Source organism: Alosa alosa, chromosome 9 (assembly GCF_017589495.1).
Source record: "Alosa alosa isolate M-15738 ecotype Scorff River chromosome 9, AALO_Geno_1.1, whole genome shotgun sequence".
NCBI lineage: Eukaryota > Metazoa > Chordata > Actinopteri > Clupeiformes > Clupeidae > Alosa > Alosa alosa.
The window spans coordinates 29,642,007-29,664,506 of record NC_063197.1 but is presented as its reverse complement, the minus strand read 5'-3'; the positions used below and the strand labels follow the sequence as shown (position 1 = coordinate 29,664,506).

General features: G+C 46.1%; 1 protein-coding gene across 6 annotated transcripts in view; it reads left to right on the top strand.

Moving 5' to 3' along the window:
• szt2 (SZT2 subunit of KICSTOR complex) overlaps positions 1-22,500 on the top strand; it is a 126,913-nt gene that overhangs the window by 28,375 nt on the left and 76,038 nt on the right. For all 6 annotated transcript variants that reach the window (XM_048252707.1, XM_048252708.1, XM_048252706.1 and 3 more), the window contains 21 exons: positions 179-446; positions 1,097-1,268; positions 1,906-1,998; positions 2,180-2,246; positions 2,970-3,332; positions 4,147-4,285; positions 4,884-4,997; positions 5,460-5,529; positions 6,002-6,187; positions 6,425-6,682; positions 7,337-7,640; positions 9,619-9,693; positions 10,674-10,812; positions 11,676-11,802; positions 12,243-12,363; positions 13,172-13,324; positions 14,119-14,221; positions 14,527-14,641; positions 15,116-15,203; positions 19,357-19,475; positions 21,296-21,460. In XM_048252707.1, coding sequence (XP_048108664.1) covers positions 179-446; positions 1,097-1,268; positions 1,906-1,998; positions 2,180-2,246; positions 2,970-3,332; positions 4,147-4,285; positions 4,884-4,997; positions 5,460-5,529; positions 6,002-6,187; positions 6,425-6,682; positions 7,337-7,640; positions 9,619-9,693; positions 10,674-10,812; positions 11,676-11,802; positions 12,243-12,363; positions 13,172-13,324; positions 14,119-14,221; positions 14,527-14,641; positions 15,116-15,203; positions 19,357-19,475; positions 21,296-21,460 — 3,239 coding nt within the window. The remainder of the gene's footprint in view (positions 1-178; positions 447-1,096; positions 1,269-1,905; positions 1,999-2,179; positions 2,247-2,969; positions 3,333-4,146; positions 4,286-4,883; positions 4,998-5,459; positions 5,530-6,001; positions 6,188-6,424; positions 6,683-7,336; positions 7,641-9,618; positions 9,694-10,673; positions 10,813-11,675; positions 11,803-12,242; positions 12,364-13,171; positions 13,325-14,118; positions 14,222-14,526; positions 14,642-15,115; positions 15,204-19,356; positions 19,476-21,295; positions 21,461-22,500) is intronic.

The following is a 22,500-nucleotide window of genomic DNA, read 5'->3' as shown; positions in this document are numbered from 1 at the left end:
GGAAAATAATCTTGTCAAATCTTAATTATTTATGTGCGTGTGCGTATGTATGTGTGTGTGTGTGTGTGTGTGTGTGTGTGTGTGTGTGTGTGTGCATGTCTGTGTGCGTGCGTGCGTGTGTGTGTGTGTGTGTGTGTCTGTGTGCGCGTGCTTGTGTCTGCCTTTGACCCTCTCCTAGGTGTTTACCGCAGCCTGCAGCAGTCGTACGGTATCAGCTCCCAGGACGTGCTGACGACCATGGACTACTGCGAGGAGTCGCTGCAAGAGATCGACATCACGGCCTTCCTGCAGACGCTCTGCGGCCATGTGCGCGTCTTCAAGGAGCGCCACCGCGCCTTCGGGGGGCCAGGGGCCCCCGACCCCCCCAGTGCAACAGCCACCTTCATCCTTGGGGAGGCAGAGGAGGATGGCCCGAGGGAGAGGCCCGCCCTGGTCTCCTCCTTCAGGTATTCAGAAGTGGCATCATATAGGAGTGATGCATTGAGTGACACTGTTGGTCACCAATAGGGGAGAAATACATGTGGTCCTAATTTAAACGACTGATAAACTGTAGAGTCAGGCTGCGAGGAGGGTGTATGTGTCTAAGCTATTTTGTGGCATGTGTGAGCTGCAAATTGATTTTGCCTAGTTCTTAGATTTGTATTGCTTAGTTATTAAAGCTTTAGTTAAGTTGTCACTCAATTAAAATCACATTAGGTCTAAATTGAGTGACGCATTGGTCATTTATATGAAAAAGAAACTCATCCGGCTCCTGTAATCTTGTCTGCATGTAGCTACTCCCACAGCTGCTGGTGGCAGATTGTCTGCTTTAAAGGTTATTGGCATTTTTAGCGTACGACTGCTGCAGGCTAGGGTACACATCTGAAAGAGGGTCAAAGGCACACACAAGCACGCACACACACACGCACACACGCACATACGTACGCGCACATACACACGCACACACACATAAATAATTAAGATTTGACAAAATAATTTTCCATCATGGATCATATCATCAATAACATGCAACTGCAACTGCAGTCATTTTAAAGTGCTAGCCTAGCAGGGATATCTTGTGTCTCACATTTATGTTTTGAAACTTTTGCACTGACAGCGTTGACCTGGAGGATGGGAGCGAGGTCGAGAGTAGAGATTGGTCATCCGACCCCACCTCTCCACTCGCCGCAGACGAGCCCAAGTCCTCCAGATTCCCAGAATTCCCTCTGTCACTCCTCAGCTCCCAGCAGAAGTGTGAAGTGTATCCAGATCTCCACAAGATTATACAGGTGCTTATACAATCATTTGGATAATAAATGAATCAGTTGGAGTCATTTGAAGGAAACAAGTAAACATTCTCTGATTCTAGTTTCTTATATTTGATTTTCTGAAACTGAATATAACAAAACAAAGCATTTTGTAGGATGTCATCTTGGGCTTTGGGAAACACTGATTTGCCTTTTTCAACATTCTCTGACATTTCATAGATCAAACATCTAATTGATTAATCAATAAAATAAACAACAAATTAATCGACCATGAAAATGGTCATTAGTTCCAGCCCATTTCCCATATTATCCAGGACTCCTGATTAACCAGATGTGAATGTCAGGCCTGTGTTCCTCTCATGTCTGTGTTGCTATGTCTCTCTCCCCCTCGTCCCTGACTCTCCCTTTGTCTCATTCTCATTTCTCATTTCTCATTACTGTCTCGTTACTGGGCGGGTCACTGGTACATGCCCCCCTTCTGAGCAGGGTTGAGACTAAGGTCTCTCTGCTTAAGGAGGTTGTTTTTACCACTGTTGACTCTGAGGCTTCCAACAATGTTAATGTTCTACATATAAAAGCATAGAACTAAAGTGAAGAAGAATCGACTGGTTGATAATTAAATGCAAATGCTGATATTTGCTCCCCTCTGTAATAACAGGATAAATTCATGGAGATCGGTGCTCAATACTTCAAGACGGTGCCTTCCAACCCACACTATTTCTTCTACTGCCCGCCATCGTCCAAGAAAGAGGTGTGTGTGCAAATACAGTTTGCTTTTCTTTCTTTCTGCAGGTGGTTGTTAACCTGTCTTTGGCTGTTGTTGTTGCTGCCTTGGCCTTTGGCTGCTATTGAACTCTGTGTGTGTGTCTGTGTCTGTGTGTGTGTGTCTCTGTGTGTCTGTGTCTGTGTCTATTTCACATGTGGATGTTGAGTGTGAGGAGGAGAGGAGGCCCAGTGAGGAGATGGAGGTGTCCGAGGCAGAGCTGGCTACGGAGGACGGTGAGTAATGGTCAACCCACCCCGACCTTCCTCAACTCCACCTTGCCTTCTGTCCACTGAATATTTCTGTATACTTCTACAGAGTGCAGTATTGTCTGTGCCCATGTTGAAAAGGGAAAATGCATTTGTCACTGCTGAAACTGCCTCAGCAGCAGCAGAGTCTAATGAGGAGACACAGCACTCAAAATATCCTCCATAGAAATGCATGGAGATAGTTTATAACGGCAATATGGCAGTTGTCTACACCTATCCCGCCACTTTCCGCAGCAAAAAAGCCAACACATTGTAACAATCATGTGCTGTGTTGTGAATACATCGTGCCAATCGTGTGTTGTGATCTCATGACTGGAGTAAGGTTGTTGTCATGAAGCCTTGCGCGCGCGCATTTCTACCCAAAATAGATTCCCGATAAGCGTTACAATATGGCCGCCGAGTGGAGGGACTTGCCTAAAAGGACCTTGGCAGTAGACTTTTCCCTGCATGTTTCCAGATTTAGACCTGACATTCAACTGCGCAGACCAAGAATGTGTCCATGTTTCATTTACATGCGTTTACAAGTCCCAGTCTTGAATCTTGAACATCCAGATATAACCACATGCTTGACCATGAATATACTGTACTTTGTGTTGAAAGTAAAAAAGCTGGCATGGTTGTCGTGACAAAATGGAAAGCTAGATACAGCCACAGCGTGGGTCAGCTCATCTGTTTCCTCCCGTCCCCCAGAGACCATGTCCGGCTGTCGCATCGTGACGGAGAGCGACACGGATCTTGAGGTGGAGTACCGGGAGCAGGCCGTGCGTCGGATGGACGCCCTGGGCAGCAGTGGCGGCGAGGAGGAGGGTCCAGGCGGTGGTTATGGCGCTGGGGGCAGAGGTGGAGGAGGCGAGGGTGAGGACGAGTCTCTGTCGGACTCGAACACCATGAACCAGGACGAGGACTCCTTCAGCATCCTGGACGGAGACTCGCTGCTGGAGGCCGAGGGGCCACAGCCCGAGATGCCCCCGCTGTTCGTCCACCTCACCTGCTCCGTCAACATCAAGAGCAGCCACGGCTCCATGCCCATCCAGACACTGCCCACCTGCCTGGGTGAGACGCACACATGCACATCTGTACACACACACACACACACACACACACACACACACACACACAGACACAGACGCATCTACACACACACACACACACACACACACACAGACACACACACAGACGCATCTACACACACATGGTGGTGGTCTAGTGGGGATTTGGGCCTCCAGATGAAGCACCAGAGAATTGTGGGTTCAATCTCTGGGGATGCCGCCATTGTGCCACTTAACCCTGGGACCTTAACCCTGAGACTATCCATGTAATCAGTTAACTTAACCCTGAGACTATCCCTGTAATCTGTAACCCTGAGACTATCCCTGTAATCTGTAACCCTGAGACTATCCCTGTAATCAGTTCACTTTAAGTTGCTTTGCATAAGAGTGCCAGCTAAATGACAGAATGCATTAATAAATAAAATATACACACACAGCTACAAACATAAACACTTTGATTTGAACTTTTCTAATCATTTAATTTCATACCACTTTTGTTAGTTGAAATGAGCTCTAGAAATAAATGAAATGATTAAATCGGCTACTCTTGCGCACTTTTGACATTTGCTAATTAACCCATTTTGATACAGCACTCCTCATTAACAAACACTGCCTCACCTTCGGGGCTAACATCTTATTGCTTCCCTTCTTGAGAGTCTTTTACGTTTTGACAGCGTGAACTCTCTTAAGTGATTTAGCGATTATGTGAGTGTGCCCTGCCAAGAGTCTCTTTTGTCGCAGGTTTTGCAGTGCCACAGTTGCCGTGGAGATGTTTTTTTTGTCTCATTTGCCCTTTCCGGCTCTTACATTATTTACAGGAGAGGTCATTTCTTGCCTGGAGAACAAAGAGTCCCTTCAGTCAGTTGACCTGGGCGACCTTTCGGTTACTCTGGACATTTTTGTCCTGACGTTGCCCCTGGAGATAGAGGTCATCCCTTCAGACTTCCATCATAACAGGTGAAGTCCAAAATCAATAGAGCAGAATTATCCACTCTTAACACGCATGACCTGGCTGAGGGGGGTTTGGCCAGCACAAACTCACTGCATGAATGAGCGCATTTACAGAATCTTTTATTTTTTCTTTCTTTCCTTCTTTCTCTCTCTCACTCTCTCTCTCTTTCACTGTCTGTCTGTCTGGCTCTTCTTCTCTCTTCTGTCCGTTCTTTCTTACATTTTTTTTCATACATTTTTGCAATTTTTGAATCTTTTTTTCCATGACTTCTTTTTTTCTTTTTTTTTCTATCCCTCCATCTCCTCTTTACCTCTCTCTGCCCTCCATCTCTCCTCTCCTCTCTACCTCTCTCTGTCCTCCATCTCTCCTCTCCTCTCTACCTCTCTCCCTCCATCTCTCCTCTCTACCTCTCTCTCTACCTCTCTCCCTCCATCTCTCCTCTCTACCTCTTTCCATCCCTCCATCTATCCTCTACCTCTCTCTCTCCCTCTCTCTATCCCTCCATCTCTCCTCTACCTCTCTCTATCCCTCCATCTCTCCTCTCTCTCTACCTCTCTCTGCCCTCCTTCCTGCCTTCCTGTCCTCTCCGCTGTCTGTGTGCAGGTACACGTCGGAGTCCAGCGTGTCTTTGAACCGCTCTCCTGGCCAACCGTCGTCCTACCGCTCCGACGAGGAGCTCATGGGGGTGCTGGACCTGCGGGGCGTCGGCATGGACGGGTAGGTTGCCGAGGGGAACCAGCGCAGGGGATTTGTGGTAGGAGGAAGAAGAGGAGAAGAAAGATATGTGCGTATGAGCAAGAATGAGGAAGAGCACTTGAGGCTATATGGCTTCAGGCTGGAGAGTTCTACTGGGGAAATCTGAAGTGTTGGGGAAAAGGCTGAGCTGATATGAAATATGAATGCTTTGGGAAGGTAGGAGTGCTGGGCGATCAAGAGACTTGAGTGGAGAGGGCTTTAGGACCCTTCTGGCGCAGGGTGTCAGGTGTGTGAGAGAGACAGAGGGTGACGCATGCCAAGATTTAACACATTATACAGTACTCTGATTGGTCAGGCTTTGGTGAATGGCAGATAGAGGCTTTGATCTTCCAAGGCTGCGGGCTCAGACAGTGCTGGTTTTTTGATGGTGCCTTATATATAGGTAAAGCTGAATTTAAATAGTCTCATTTCCATGTTTTCCAGGGTCTCGGGTGATCCCCTGTCCAAACTGCCTGTTCCTCATAAAATGGCAGTGTTGGCCACCATGGATGAGGTGAGCGTGTATGCTGTCCTCATGGAATGAGGTTGGGATCGCTAAATCTTATGGCTAAATAAAAGTCAACACCTGGCTCTGATCCATATGCCTTATCTTCTCCATGGTCCATAAATCATAACAGGTTGATCTGTAGATGTAGCATGTAGATGAGCTCATTATTTTTCTCTGTCCACTTCAATATCTCTCTTCTTCTTGCTTACATTCTCTCTCTCTCTCTCTCCCTTTCTCTCCCTCTCCCTCTCTCTCTCTCTCTCTCTCTCTCTCTCTCTCTCTCTCTCTCTCTCTCTCTCTTTCTCTCTCCCTCTTCTCTCTCTCTCTCTCTCTCCCTTTCTCTCCCTCTCCCTCTCTCTCTCTCTCTCTCTCTCTCTCTCTCTCTCTCTCTTTCGCTCTCTCTCCCTCTTCTCTCTCGCTCTCTCTCTCTCTCTCTCTCTCTCTCTCTCTCTCTCCCTCTCTCTCCTGGTCTCTGCAGATCCGCTGGCTGCTGCAGGATGAGATCGTCTCAGCTCTACGGCACTCTCGCATCATCAACACGTCCACCCTGCAGAAGGTGGCCAATCACGTGTGCCGCTCCTGCGGACGTCCACGATGCCACTACGAGGTGGTGCCCCTGCAGTTTGTGTTTGGGCCCGAGCAGTCGCTGGAGAAGTTCAAAGAGGTCTGCATGCCTCCGGCTCATGCCCCTCTGCAGCACACCATATTAAAACAAACTATTCTTGAATTTCCCCTTGGGGATCAATAAAGTATCTAGCTATTTATCTATCTATACCCAACTCAATGAAGATAAACATGCACTGACTATTTTTGTCTTTACCCATGTGTGGACTGTGTCTGTGTCTGTGTCTGTGTCTGTGTCTGTGTCTGTGTGTCTGTGTCTGTGTCTGTCTGTGCACAGGAGTTCAGGCGCCTGTCCTTCACTGGTTATGTTCTGAACGGGGAGCAGGAGAACTTCCACTACATGTCCCTGAGTCGGCTTCACCCTCAAAGGCTGCAAGCGGTCAAGCGCCTCTCAGAGAGCACCGCCTTCTCCAGGGAGCAGACCAATCACTGCCCTGAACCAGAGGAACCTGCCAGCACCCAGGCCAGTAGCTACTCCCCACGCAAAGCTCCTGAGGTCAAAGCTGATGCAGAAAGCAGGGAGGTGGAAGCTGAGGTAGGCCACTTCATGAGCGACTGCAAAAAGAGATACATTTCATAGTGTTACCAGTCCAATACATATCGGAATGTCACCGCATTTCCGCCCTTTTACGTGTACGTGTCACTTAATATTCATTTCTATACAAACCAAGATGACGGATTCCTAAAGAAACGCAAACACCCACCCCATAAGTGTATCTAGATTAGCTACAGTATGTACCAAAAATGACATTTTACCGTGACTCGAAGAGTTGTAAACAGTGTTGTAGGGCTGCGTGTACAAATCCATTTGGAGCTCCAGTGGAATTTTGATTTTGCGACGAGAATTCTTGGTCTAACCATAAATGTGCCGAGTGAGTGGGTGGAAATAGAGCACCCACCAGCCCAGCACCAAACTCCGAGCAAACAAAATTAAGCATGCTCCCATTAAGAACCAAACCAGATTTTGTTCAAATCTACACACCTATGGCTACTGAAAAATGTAAGGTTCATTTATCAAATGTTATTTTGAAGTATTAAAACACATATTTGTTTTAGAATTTTTTAATGAAAGGGGCGCTTTTGAAATTGGTGCTTTTACGATACATTTTGAGCTGTAAGCTGCTTTGGAGCTCTGAATGGAGGTGTTCTGCATTCAGTCTTTTTTTCCTCTTTTCATCCCTGTTTGTAGCTCCTTCAGACGCACAGCGAGGGGAGGAAGGAGGAGGAGGACCGCCGAGCAGGAGCGGCAGGAGCAGCAGGAGGGGAGGCGGCAAGCGAGCCTCTCCCTGCGCCCGAGACGGGCAGCGAAGCGGGCCGGGCGAAGGCTCTGGGGCGTCCAGACTCTGAGGAGGTCCGCTCCCAGAGCTCGGCCACCAGCAGCACGGCGCAGCTCCAGGCCAGCAGCAGCACTGACCGCTCCTCGGAGCACACGTCGCCCCCCAAAACCCCCTCCGCCGTCAGCCTTGCGGAGTCTGTGCAGTCCACCACTCACAGTGAGTACGCCACTGGGCCACTGGGCCAGGGGGAGGCTAGGCTGACTGAATAGGGTTATTGGTTTAAAGAAGCTGCATCGCCTTATTTACCCAATTTTGTTGAAAGCAATTTCCTAGATGTGCCAATAGTGTTATAGCTGGGCCTGTCTATCTGAAACATATGAATTAATCATTTACTACTTGGTATGGAGATTCTCCACTGATGAGTGATTAAATGAGATGGATTTCTTCCTTCCCAGTGGGTAGGTAATGTAAAGTTGTTTAGGTGAAGACAGGCAAGAAGCACTGAATGCTAACAACATTGGCTGCTCTTGCATCTTGCATCTTGTAGATGTCCCAGGAAAGGAACTACATCAAATTCATTACAACTTCATCAGAAATTTGAATTGAATTGAATTGAGTTGTGCTTCTTTGGCATAGTTGACAGTGGGAGGACAACACTAAACTTGTAGACTTGTAGGTTTGGTGCCTGGTCTGTGAGTGCTGCAGACTATAAACAACCACATGGCTCCAGAAATAAAGCAGCTGTCATCCACCACCTCTGTTTCTTCCTGAAGTGTTTTCACTATCAGGACTCAAAGTCCTCCCCAGAAAAAAGTCCCTCAGGACGTAGAGTTCCTGAAAGCGCACATTTCCAGCAGAACCGTGCCGTATTATTTACGGGCCGTGCCTGTTACCGTGACGCCTGGCGATGAGCGTGTGGCAGAGGGCCAGCGAGTTAGCGGTGCTCCCTACAGGACGCGGTGCCCCAAGCAAACTGCCGGTGCTTTGGTAAAGGGCACGGTGCCCTTTTTAAACGCGGCAAGTCGTGCCGGAGACAGTTAGTGCTCCATCCAGCCGGTGACTTGCTGAAAACACCTGCCTCCAGAGACCCCAGCAAGAGGTGGTGGCGGTGGCAACTGTTGCCGTGGCGCCATCAGCAACAGCGGCGCTGCAGCTATGAGGAAGCCAGCCGACTCTCCTGGGTGCTCCGTATGGATTACCTTCTGGCAGGAGGCAAAATGGGAACAGATGTTGACATGCGGGGAGAGTGTGAGCTTTCAGGTTCACTGCACACCCCTCTTCTCCCAGCTCTTCCTGCTCTGCTTGCTTCTCTCTCATTCTCTCTCTGTTACTTTCCCTCCCTCTCTCTGTCTCTGACTCTCTCTCCCTCCTTCCCTCACTCTGTGTGTCTCTCTCTCTCTCTCTCTCTCTCTCTCTCTCTCTCTCTTTCTTTCACTGTTGCATTCTCTCCTTCTCTGTCTGTCTCTCTCCTTCACTTTCTTTGTGTCACCCTCCCTCTCTGTCTGTTTATGTCTCTCTCCTTCCCTTTTTATCTATCACTATCTCTCTCTCTCTCTCTCTCTCTCTCTTCTTACCTTTCGCTCCTTCTATATCCCAGTTCAATTCAATAAGCTTTATTGGCATGACTGAAGAAACAGTATTGCCAAAGCATTCATACAATAGAAGTAATTAGATTAGATTAGATTCAACTTTATTGTCATTGTGCAGAGTACAAGTACAGAGACCACGAAATGCAGTTTGTGTCTAACCAGAAGTGCAGAAAAGTGCAATGTGATATAAAAAGTAGTTGGTGCATAGACAGGACAAAGGATATAGTGTGCAGTGTAGACGGTAGTAATACTGGTAGTAATAAGAAGAATTAGGAAAGAATGAGAAATATGTGTCTGTGTCTCTCTCCCTCCTTCTTTCCCTCCCTTTCTTTCTCCCTCTCTGTCCTTCTCCTCTTGTGGTAGCAGCACACTGCCCTGATGGGCTCTGACATACACCAGAAGCAGCTCACGCTAAACTCCACTTTTTAGCCCTGGTGGCGTTGTGACTCGCGTTCTGCGTAGGGGGACTAGTTTCTCTCCGAAAAAGACAGATCTAGTGGGACTGTGTGCTCTTTTTAAGTGCTGGCACCAGTGAACAGTGTATATCTAAAGTGAAATCCTGTGTCTTCCTAACGTCAGCGTCTGTCTGCGCCATCTCTCCACAGGCAGTGGGAAGCTTCGGCCCAGTCGCGTGCAGAGCGTGGTGTCCAGTCAAGGCAGCCTGGACTCAGACATGTTGGGTAGGAAAGCGCCTCCACTTAGCCAGCTCAAACAGACTACAGTAACGCCTCCAGACTACAGTAATGCCTCCACTTAGCCAGCTCAAACAGACTACAGTAACTCCTACACTTAGCCAGCTCAAACAGACTACAGTAATGCATCCACTTAGCCAGCTCAAACAGACTACAGTAACGCATCCATAGAGCCAGATGTAGATTCCACAACGCGTCACAGACCACTGTCAGATGGTTATCACTCACTGACCTTTCTGCACTTTTGGAATCCATTCGTTATTGTTAACTTATGGAATGAACCACAACCCATAGTGCACTCATATTTTTTGAACTAGGCCCCATTTTTACGGATTTTAGGATGTGCATAACTTTTTTTTTTTCCAAAATCAGTCCGTTAGTTCAGCCCTTATTGTGTCACATTTTCATAGGAGTGAGTCTTAAGTCTCCTGCTTTGACTGGCATGCAAACTGATCGTCCACAGACTGTTGATTTTGTGTTGCTTATAAAGGTGCCTGGTTAAGAAAGTGGTTCACCGGTTTTCCTGCCAATCATACCATGCCAATGAAAGAGACCATTTGCAAAAAAAAAAAAAAAAAACTTTGAGAGACTGTTGCAATTTTAGTTTCCCAGTTTTAGAAATTGTTGAAAGTATGCAGTGTCACTGTCTGCACAAAGTATTTTGTCTCTAAGCCCCATTACTTAAAGACATTAATAACTCCATGACGAGGCAAAATTCGTACACCACATGCGTCTTGCTAAACTGACTGCACTGGAGAAGAAAGTGAAAAAAAAGTTAAAAGCAAATTAAATGTTGTATCTCTGAATGATTCCCCCACCACCCCTCGAAAACCCCACTGTTTCCAAGCCAGCGGTCCCTTCATCCTCTCTCCTCATTCAAACATCAACGCAAGGCTGCATTTAAATGTCTCCAATCCACCTTCATTAGTGTGGTAATAGCTGAAGGTAATGCCTTTGGTGCTCCACAGGCTATGACGGGGGGAGCAGCGACTCGGAGTGCGAGAGTCCCACCCTGGACGAGCAGGAGACCCAGAGTCCACTCATGCCGGACTTCTGGCTCCTCCTCAAGATCCACCAAGACCGGGTGGAAGTCTTCTCCCACTCAAGGTACAGTAGCCAACAATCACATCCACATCTTGATTTACTTTTGAACACTTGGAGCTAGTTTCACATGCATGGATTAAGCCTAGTATAGACTACAAAGAAAACTTTGATGGCGATCTCCATTGAAAGAAAGCTTTTAGTCTAGGATTAGGCTGAATTCATGTACGGGATACTAGCTGTTCGATAGATCTTGACAGAGTTTTGTTTCGGCATTCGCAATTATTCTTTTTGAGAGTGTAAACGAGTGGTCAGCGATTCTAGTTTAATACACTTTCAGATCCAGTGAATTGCTCCTCAGGATGCTGCAGCTCTGCTGTGTGTGTGCTGTGCACGCCAAAAAGTCCTGGTGTTGTAAATGGGATACACACAAAGGGAGTTTGACCGAGCTATACAGGATTCTAGCCAATCAATACATCAGTATTCTAGCCAATCAATACATTGCTTCAGGCGCATGGAAGGGACTAATGTAATTTGATTGGCTGTCGAATTCAATTAACAAGCTTCTGCCAAAAAGAGTAAATCTTCAATTGTGTTTTTAAATTTGCTTTCGTTCATTTAGCAGACACCCTTAGTCAAAGCTTGTTGCTGTGCAGGTTACCTATAGAGTGTAGGTAAGTTGTACATTTGATCTGTATTTGAGCTCATCGGGACATGAACCTGTGAACTTGGAGCTGTTGCAATCTTGCTTGACAGGTTCATGCCAGAGGTGTAGTGTGCTCGAGACCGGGTGAACGAGTAGACGTGTAATTGTTTTAACGATTCATCATGCATTTATTATGACAATGACTTACTCCTCTCATCACCGTTCACGGCAAAGGCATGTAAGTTTAATGAGTCTGCTTCTCCCCTCCCGGCTCCGTCTGCAGGAGTCTGATCGGGGGGAAGGAGGGAGGAGGCTCGGGGGAGGAGGAAGAGGAGGAGATCCCAGAGTACCTGAGGCTACATCAGCTGCTCGTGAGAAAGATCGGCGAGATCTGCCGCATCGTTAACCAGGTAGAGTCCTCCACTGTGCCAGGCAACAGGATATGGGGAGAGACTTTGGGGGATGGAGAAGCAGGAGGAGGTTGAAGCTAGTCCCCGCAGTCTCTGGGTTTGGAGAGGCTGTTAACTTTATTAGTGAAACAGTGCTGTGCCTCTTTTTCCTGTAGGGGGTTGGGAGAGTTTACTCTAGCCAACTCTGCGCTAGCTTGCACTGCTAAAGCATTGTAGCATCTTGATGCCATTGTCTACTGTGGGCCCCAGTAAATACTGCGGTATGGCTAAGATTGGATCAATCAGAAAACTGTCTATGGTGGTATTACATGTGCTCTCTGTGACTGACCATTCATTTGTTTGTGCAATAGCCCGTTTATCGGTCATGTGTGTGTATGATAGGCTGTTTATCGGTCATGTGTGTGATGTGCCACTCTGGTCTCCCCTTTCTTGCTCCACAGCGCCTTCTGCTGCAGGACCTTCACGACAGCCACGTGTGCAACTCCCTCCTGGTGGCCGAGAGTGAGGAGGATATCTGGAAGAACGAGTCCCTGTACAGACAGAGGGTGGCAAACTCCGATGGTACATCAGTAATATACACTCACATACACTCACACAGAGAAAGAGAGAGAGAGACGCATATACTCACTTGTATACACTAACCGTACACTGCTCATACAGTATGTACACTCACACACACTCAAGTTGCAATGTCAATTCAGTTGTAAATATAAGGTCAACGGTGCATCCACGTTTAATCATTCAGAATGACTGTGGGTTCGTCAGTGGCGTGTAGTCTCATGATTCTTCAGAGCCCCTCTGACAGCCCTTTTGAGCCTGTGCTGTTTTATGGCGGCCGTTAAGCCCCAATCGGCGGGGTAATTTCCTAATATCGCTGATTGTTCCGCCTCACTGTCCGTAAATGAATTGGATCCAGGAGATGGCGCAGAGACTTGTTTTTGAAAGCAATAACGCCGTGGCACGCGCTGTGAAATGGGTCCCCCTGGAGCAGAGAGGACTCTGAGGAGCCATTAAGAGCTTCTGGCTCTCATTTGGGCTTACTGTTGTACTTTATGTTGTTTTATTGTTGTTGTTTGTTTGTTTCTTTGTTTTTTATGATGTTGTCGATGTTCGTGTTTCAACTGGCAGAGCGAGATATCATGGAAATCATAGTCCTGGGTTTGTCACCCACAATTATGAAACACATTTGTCACCCATAATTATATAAATATATACATACATATATATATATGTATGTATATATATATATATATATATATATATATATTAGTTTTCCACTTTGGATAAAAGCCCGAATGTAACTAGGTAAAAGTGCTTTTAAAATGGGTCATGTTTGATTCTGCTGTATGTGGTCTTCATCACTCTGTAGACTACAACGCAGATGAGAGCTACCAGCCACGAGACTACCTAGCGGCCAACATGCAGTTCATTCCGGGCCACTTTGCCTGTGATGTGGTGTGGAGCACGGTCATTCACATTCACCCCCGACTAAAGATGGGGCCCAACATGGGCGTGTCCCGAGGTGAGTGGCAGCACAGGAGACCAATCAAGAAAGAGCAAGCAAACTACATCTACACTATTCTTCTAAACTGCAAGCACCTTCATAAACACCAAAACAAAGCAAACAAGCAAACATGGGCGTGTCCAAAGGTGAGTGGCGGCACAAGAGACCAATCAAGAGACAGCAGGCCAAGTACGTCTACATTCCTCCATTATCACCAAAACAAACCATCTTGCAAGTTCTTGGCAGCTGTTAGCTCCACTAACATTGTCTGGAGAAGACAATGGTCCAGTGTTGTAAAAAAAGCAAAGCCCTCATGTAGGATATTAAGTTTAAAGGACTTAATTAAAGTTGGGCTATCACACTAAAATCCGCCACTAATGATTGGGGGCAGCTACTGGCTAATGCTTGAGACTTTCTCCCTCACAAACTCACAAACTTCTGATGAGTCTGAAACCACAACTCCGAGCATATCCTAGTTTATCTTGATGACCGCCATCTCAGTCCTAATTATTCAATCACATTAAGGATGGAAATAGTGGATTTTGAGCTACTGTGCCATAGTCTTCATGGCCTATTTGCTTTCTCTTTCTTTTTCTCTCTCTTTCTATCTCTCTCTTTTCAATTTAGTCTAGATGAGCTTTTTTATATACAGCATTAGCTGTTTTATATACAGCATAGCATTTTTTTAATAGCATTTTTTTTTTAAAGCAGTGATGCAAACACAACAATTTCTGTTAAAAAGTTTTAAAGAAAGAAGAAATAGTTATTCTGATAACTGATTTTCTCTCTCTCTCTCTCTCTGTCTATTGTAGCCATCCAGGCCCTGCGGTCTGTGCTCAGTGCTTTCTGCGTGGTCAACAGGAAGAACATGTTCGTCTACCAGGAGCGCACCACCAAATCCGTCTTCTACCTCAGGTCAGCGCTCTCGTCCCTGGCCGTCCCCTTACACCTCCCTCCGTTTAAATCCCTCTTCTCGTCCACCCTGCAGTGCAGCGCTGCCTCAGCTCAAACCACATACCTCCAGACCTTTATTCTCTCTGGACCTGAATCCCTTCATTCTTGCTCTCTTTCATTCGTTCATTCGTTTATTCGTTTATTCCTTCATTCTTTCTTTCTTTCTTTCTTTCTTTCTTAATTGTTGTGTTGCTTCTATATATGGATGCTCCCTATATTTTTTTCCTCTGTCCTACAACCTCCCTCCGTTCTCTCTCCCTTCCTAGACTCTCTGAGACGTCCCAGACAGGGAAGTACTCCGACCTGGATGGCAACCTGCACATGGCACGCTCTATGGGCTTGGCCCGCAGCCAGGAGCCCCTCTACTCCGAGGACCTCACGGTATCCATCCCCTGGTGTCATTTTTCATTAAGCAGCCGGCAACTGCGGCCCTGAAGAGCCATTAGGGCTCTGATTCCTGCTCGTGATGGGGAAGTCAAATGGCCGGCGACTGCATGATTTACCTCCTGCTTACAAAGCAGGAACGCGTCCTTGGGCTTTATAGGGTAGCAAATGACAAGTGTCCCTTATTTTGGAGCTGAGCGGCTTCTGTAATTACTTCTGAGAGGATGAGGGATGGCGATGGAGGCCATGCAAAACTCACGATGGATGGGCCCACCAGCTCACGCATTCAAATGTTGCCTTGAGCTGGCCGTGTGTGTGTGTGCGTGCGTGCGTGCGTGCGTGTGTGTGTGTGTGTGTGTGTGTGTGTGTGTGACTATCTGCATATGGGTGTGTGTGTGTGTGTGTGTGTGTTGGAGTGACTATCTGCATATGGGTTTGTCCTTGTTTTTAATTGTGGTTTGTACTCCCCAGGGGTCCCGCTCCTCGCTTGAGGGCTCCAGACCGGTTGGACAAGTGGACAAACACATCCTCCTGCTGGTGCATGGTGTGGGCAGTGCAGGTGAGACAGAGAGAGAGGGATGAAAGAGAGAGAGGGGGAAGAAAGAGCAAAAACGAGTGTGCCATAGGCAGCCAAAGAAGTACGATCAGCTCCGTGCCACCTGCTATCTGTCGCCTCCTTCACTACACCCACCTCCTGTTTTGGAGTCCTCTCTCTTTTTTCAGCGAATGCTACACCTCCACCTTCCTCAACCCAGCTCCCCCACACCTTCCCTTTCTCTACAACTCCCAGCTGTCTTGCCCTGAAGGGGGAGGAGAAAGGGGGGATGAAATGGCTGACTCATTTCAGCACAGCTCAGTGCGCATGCCTACAGCCTCCAGGCTGCACTTCTACTCCTGTCCACTAGGGGTCACTGTTGCTCCTCCCTAACGCCTCCCTGAGTACCCACTGCCATGACGTCACCCCATTCCCACCCGATCTGCACAGACTGTCTTAATGCAGACGTTTTTTTATACTCCCTCAGTTGCATAAGCACATTTTCCCCCCTTTTCTAAGCCTTTTTCTCACCATTCCCTAAATCTGAACTTGAAATTGCAGGCATTGTATCAGTTTGCACTGTGCAGGGCAACACCATTTCAGCGCTTAGTTAGTGTGCTCCACCCACACCACTGTATTTCACCTCCCATAACTAGCACTGAAAATCTCCAGCTCCTCACATTTCAAAATGGAATAAATACATTCATGAAAGAACGCCCAAGAATAGCTCTGGTAGGAGAGTTCATTTCTCATTTCTCATAGGGATTGATACAGTCACCATCTGCACACCAAGGTTACATTTTCGCTCTGTGCAGAGATTGAGTCACTGTCAAAACAGTGCCACCCAACACAAATTAGAAAGAACCAACTCAGGTTTTTGCCACAGAGTATATTTTTTTACACCAATGGAAGCCTGACTGTGCAAAATGAACTTTGGTGAAGTGATATAAAAATGAAAATGTATATAGGGTAAAACGATGTGCCCATTGAAAGATGTATCTGTTGAGGGAAATTACTTGAACATCTGATTTCCCATTCAAGTAAGATAGCATTAGTCATTAGCATTAGCATTCTAAATGTTTCTTGCCCTTCCTGTGGCGTGGCCGGCTGTATCCACTACAGGTAGAACAGACATGTGGTCTTTAGCCCATTTATCACTCACCCTCCTTAATTATGTGGGAACAGAGTCCACAGCTGAAAGGAGTAGAAAGCTTTCAGGCAATGAGTCAAACTTTCCTGAATGGAGTTAAGCAGTCAGAGCACAGCTAATAGTTTCTTAAGAGTACCTACCGTGGATTGCAAAAATATTCAAAAACCCTTAAAAAGTCTACATAATTTTCTGGTTTACTAAAAATGCTTGCCAGATCAGTATTGGCATTGCTAACACCTCATGCATTGGTGTGTTTCTGTGAGCTACTGAATTGGCCAAAAAGCTCTATCTCATATCTCGTATGACTGTAAAAAACATTCTCAGTGTATTAAAGCAACCACGTAGATGCTTAAATATGAATCTAAAATATTGGCATCTCTTTGCATGGCAAAAAATGGCATCAAGTCTAGCTTACATTATAAATCTGATTGGGGAAATGTGTGCAAGTATCTGTAGTCAAAAAATGCTGACTTGAATACTGTTGCAAGGTTCTGTATGTAATATGGCTTCTGCCTATGACGTTCACAAAGCAAGGTGGTAATACAGCCTAGTTGGGCATTCCTCATCTTTAGTAATGCCACAGCTGCATCACTTTGTCAGGACCTTGTAACTCCTTAAAAGTGTTTCTGCAGTACATTTACATAAGATGTAGGGGCCTTTGCTGTGCTGATGTCCTGAAAGATCCTGTCATTCTCTGACTGGAACTGGGACTTGTCCCTGTCCATCATACTCTGTGTTTCCCTTCCAGCCGAGGGTTATGACTGACATCATCCTGCTCCTATAGTGTGGGTAGACGTTCAGCCGTGCACATCTTCCTATGGACGTTGCCGTCAGAACACACAGAAATCACAGAATGAGATAATATTGAATTTTTCAAGATTTATTTTTTGATCATTGACTGCATTCATGATTTGTACAACAAGTTGGACGTATCATTCTTTTTCATAATTTTGTTAATATGATTTGCTCTTTTTCATACATTTCAAGGCATTGCATATATATTGCAATATTCCATGGGCATTCTTGGTAGCTTTTTCGTGTGTATTTCCTACGTCTGGAGATAAGTGCATACATGCATATATTCTTACATCTATTCCTTATACAAGAGCAGCCTGTTGACCCCATTTGATGTCTGTCTGTTCCATATTCAGGAACTCTGTGCATACAGTACAGTGTCAGCCCTGAGGCTAAAATGTGTTTGAGAACTGATAGTTCCTGAACTACATTTTGACAGCCTGTGCGTTTTTAGTTGTAGCACCACACATGTGTGGGAAAAAAAGACCTGATGTGAATCTCATGATTCACCTGTTGACAGTTTATTTGACATTGCAACAACAGGGGCATATGATCTGTGCCATTTATATGTTTGACAGGTCATTACTGTTTAGACTATTTAGAATCAAGATGGGAGCACATCTATGAATGAGGCCCTTGGGAAATGCATGAAAGTGAAAAATATTTGACAGAAAAAGCAATGAAATCCTTAGTAATCGATTGCTATGATGCATGACAGTTCCAACTATGCGTTTTCCATAAATGTGGTTTGGCATTTTGATTGAATTGTGTGTGGAAGCCATGAGAATAGTTTGGAAGCCTTCTAGCAAATGAGCTATTGATGCGCATTGTGTCAGACAGTTTTTCAAGAACAGCGATGGCCATTTGAGGATTGCGCCTATGCAGTGAAGGAAGCCTTGCTGTGAAAGCCTTTTTCTCCCAAATGTATTCCTCTCCTGCAACGTTGGCACGCCACACAACGTTTTTAATTCACGGGTATCGTTTGTATCCAGGGATCTGAAGTTTGTGTTTTTTGTTGTTGTTGTTGTTGTTTTTAATGCAAGGAGCTCCAAGGCTCCAGACACCTGTCAGACTATTGATTTGCAAATATTTTGCTGGTGCGGAAGAAGCCATGGAGATACGGTCCTCCTCCTCGATGGTTAATTAAATAGTGTCTCTTCTGTGAAATGATGAGAGATGGTGCCCCTGTTGTGGCAGTGCAGAAGCAAGGTTTGAGAACTGGTAGGTAATAAGCAGTAGTTTAATGTAGGAGGAGGATGGGATGTTACATGCAAGGGAATTTCTCTGCTCCCTGGCCCTGGTGTTTGAACATGCGTGCAAGCCTTCACCTGCTCGTAATATGCTGTGTGAAATATTTCAGTATTTGGCCTGTTTTATACAATCCAGAGAGCATATTATCCAAAATGCACCTGATGTTGAAACCCCTAATATTGAGATCCTCAGATAGCTGCTGATGCTGAATGGGGGGCTGAATGAATTCACACTCAAAGAATTTTAACCAGATCTAATCCAGGTCCAAACCAGATGTGTTTCCCCAAAAACATCATTGTGCTGTGTCACACCAGTCTCCCACCAGCCAGATACCTCCCGACTTCTTATGGGACCGGGCCCGTTCTGATACCTCCCGACTCCTTATGGGATCTGACCTGTTCCGATACCTGTCTGAGTTTGATCCAGATCAGATCCTGATCTTGGCTGTATTTCCCAAAAGTATTGGATGTGATGAGCATATTGTAGTTGTGCTGCATTCAGCATAACAGTAAGGGCTATATGAGAGCTCAATATAAGTTTGTTTGTTTGTTTGTTTGACAGCGGCCTCAGAAGGCGTATAGGAAATGCATCCTCCGTCTAGTCACAGTTGTTCCTTGGTTCCAGCCCCGACCTGGTCATGGCCAAGTCTACTCCAAAGCAAACTGCTTCCAGGACTGGATAGCCACTGAGGATTTTGTTCATATCCCTGTACTTCTGTCTTACTCTTAGCCATCTGTATGGTGGGTTTTGTTATGTAACCTCACAGTGGGCACAATTTGCTCTTGACCCCCCCTTTTTTAAGCTTCTTTGAGAAACTCAACCTTGCCTGTTACTGTTAAAAACTTGTTGACAGCCCCTGCAGCAGTGAATAGATGGAGTCAGAGGATGTTGAAGCAGGGTGGTCAGGGTATTGAATGGGGTCATTCATGTCACATGCTGATCTGTGTGTTTTCTGTTTGTGTGTGTGTGTGTTCCTTGCAGGTCCTGAGATCACAGACGAGCTAGTGAAGGTCCTGCGTAAGCGTCTGGATGAGGCCACGCTGGACATCATCACGGTGATGCTCGTCCGCAACTGCAAACTGACCCCGGCTGATGTGGAGGTGAACTTCAACTCTTTTCTGCACCCCCTTACGATCTCCAGTTCTATCTATCTATCTATCTATCTATCTATCTATCTATAGAGCTATCTATCTATCAAACTTGCTGTCTATCTATCAAACTATCTATCTTTCGATCGATCTATCTCTATCTATCTATCTATCTATCTATCTATCTATCTATCTATCTATCTATCCTTCCATCAATCCCCCTTCAATTCTCTCTATTTCCTTCCTTCTCTCTCTCTCTCTCTCTCTCTTTCTCCCTCCTGATCTGTCTCTCTTTGCTCTGCTCTGCCACTGCCCCTGCTCTGGTTGTAATCAGCCCTAAACGCAGGCAGCATCTTAAGCAGCGGGCTGTCTGGTGCCGTGACTCATGTCTCAGGCCCATAGCGCTGAGCTGAGCTGTGCTGTGCTGAGCGGAGCTGTGGTGCTATGCTGTGCTGCGCAGGGAGACAGTAGCTAAGCAGGGCTCATTAGTCCTCCTCCTGTCCCTGCCCTGCCTGCCTCCTCTGCCTGGGATGCTGTCTGCCACAGCTGTCCACACTGGTCTGGGGATACATAATCCACACACACACACTTTCTCTCTCTCTCTCTCTCTCTCTCTCTCTCTCTTTCTCTTTCTTTTTCTCTATCTATCTCTCTCTTTCTATCTCTATGTCTCTATCTCTCCACCCCCCCTCAAATTCAAATTCAAAGTTGCCTGCATTGCCAAAGTAGTGATCATATTAAGGGCAAGAAATCAGATCATATACAGATATAGAGCATATACACATTTGTATATCACAACTCATATGTATAAGCTGGATACAAAATCAGAACATATACAAGCATGTTTATGTTTATGGTATTTAGCAGACACTTTTGTCCAAAGCGACTTACAGTAAACACAAGTGCAAGTTGTACAGTTGAAACATTTCTTGGATGTCCCAAAACTATCATAAGAACATAGAACATTAGATACCGCATTCCACCAACGAGGAATTACAGAGGAAAATAGTTTTGACTGACTTTTTAGCATTAATGGATGGTGGACACAGCAGACGCTTATCAGAGGACCACAGTTGGAAAGAAAGGGACATAGAGCTGAATCCAGCTGCAGATCCAGTGTCCGGTTGGCCAGAGTGAGGGATTTCAATGAAATTCTGGCTTTTAAAGGAAGCCAATGAAGAGTAACTAACTTGTTACATGTGTCTTCTTTGGCTGATTGAAGACCAGGTGTGCTGCTGCAGTTTAAATAGTCTGTAAAGGTTTCACTACACAAGCAGTTAGGCCAGCTAACAATAACAACAACTTATATAGCACTTTTCAAGGTACCCAAAGCTCTTTACAGTGAAGGGGGAGCCTCATTAACCACCACCAATGTGTAGCTCCCACCTGGAGTCCAGTCTGGAAAGAAACATGGCTTGCAGAAGAAGTTATAAGACATTGTGTCAGATAAGATATGATCTTGTATTGGATAAACTGACATGACATGTTTTGATAGAATGACCATTTTTGAAACCAGATTGCTTAGGGTCTGGTAGGTTGTACTGAGAAGGGAAATCAGAAACGTGCTTAAACTCTCTACTTTCTCAAGGAAAGAAGGGAGACATATTGTTCTTCACCTCAGCTGAAATGGGTGTACTTTTCTTGAGTAAAGCTGTAATAGTTGCTTGCTTGAAAGAAAAAAGGAGCTTCTCCAGAACTGAGTGATGAATTAATCACATGCGTGAATAGTAGGTGTGATGGATCATGTGATGGATGGGTGGGGAGAGATTGCATGTATAATACAGGGACCAGACTGGTAACCCCTCTCTCTCTCGCTCCCTCTCTTTCTCTAGTTCATCCAGCCCCCTGGTTCCCCAGCCACGGAGGTGATGGAGTTCTCCCTGCCCCAGTACTCGCTGTGCTGGTTGCCGGCTGTGGCCCACTACCTCAGGCAGAACCTGCTCATCTTCTTGCACATCCCCAAGTACACCGACAGCAACATGGAGCACCACTTCAAGGTAGCACCCTAGTGCCTGTTCCTTTCTCTGCAGTGCTCCAGGGTCTAAACAACCACACACACACACACACACACACACACACACACACACACACACACACACACACACACACACACACACACGCATTTCCTATACCTCCTTCTAGTAGTGTGGTCCAGCAACATGGAGAGCACCACCTAAAGAGCCCGCCCACACACAGACAACTCAGACACACAGACAACACAGACACACACACAGACACATCCAGGTAGTGCCCTAATGATGTCTGTCAGTCCGTTTTGACAGGAGCTGACCAGCATCCCTTCCTGAGTCCCTCTTACCCCTGTCAGTGCTGTCACTGGCCTCAGTAGTCTCCTGGTAGGAGATACATGGGACTTTGTCAACTCAACTAAAGTTTAACACTCATACTGCCACTGGGCCTTGGGTACTAACTTGCAAACTGATGCATTTTGGCGATATTTTTGATGATGTTCAGCTGTGAGAGGTATTATAAAATTTTCATGAGGTTTGTGAGCCAAGGCATAAAAACTACATAGATAATAGCCAAGACGGCTCGTGAGAATGACCGGTGCGGTCCACACCACTGCTGGGCACATGATCATATATCAAGACCGGAGGTGCACAGAGAGAGAGAGCAGACCGCTGCCAAGGCCAAATGCTGTATCTCGCAACGTTAGCAAAAGTGAGACAGGATTTGTCATTGCCGCCCCATAAGGCAAAACTGCTCCAAAATCGAATGGGTTCTTCCTGTGTCCATGTTGCACCTTTATCACCCACTTTCCACTAAGATGAAAATCACAGGTTTTACGCATTTTATGCATAGTCCTGCAAACAAACAGACAGACAGACATTCAGACAAACCGTGAACACGTAACCTCCTTCGTGGATGAATTTCAGAACTAGGGATCTGTAAAGCATGCCTTTTAGCACAGCAGAATTCTGAATAGTCAGTCTTCAAATACACCTTCGGCGAGCTTCGCAAGCACACTGCACGAAGCTTTGCTGTGTAGCGTTTGAAAATGCATTACTGCTGAGACCTT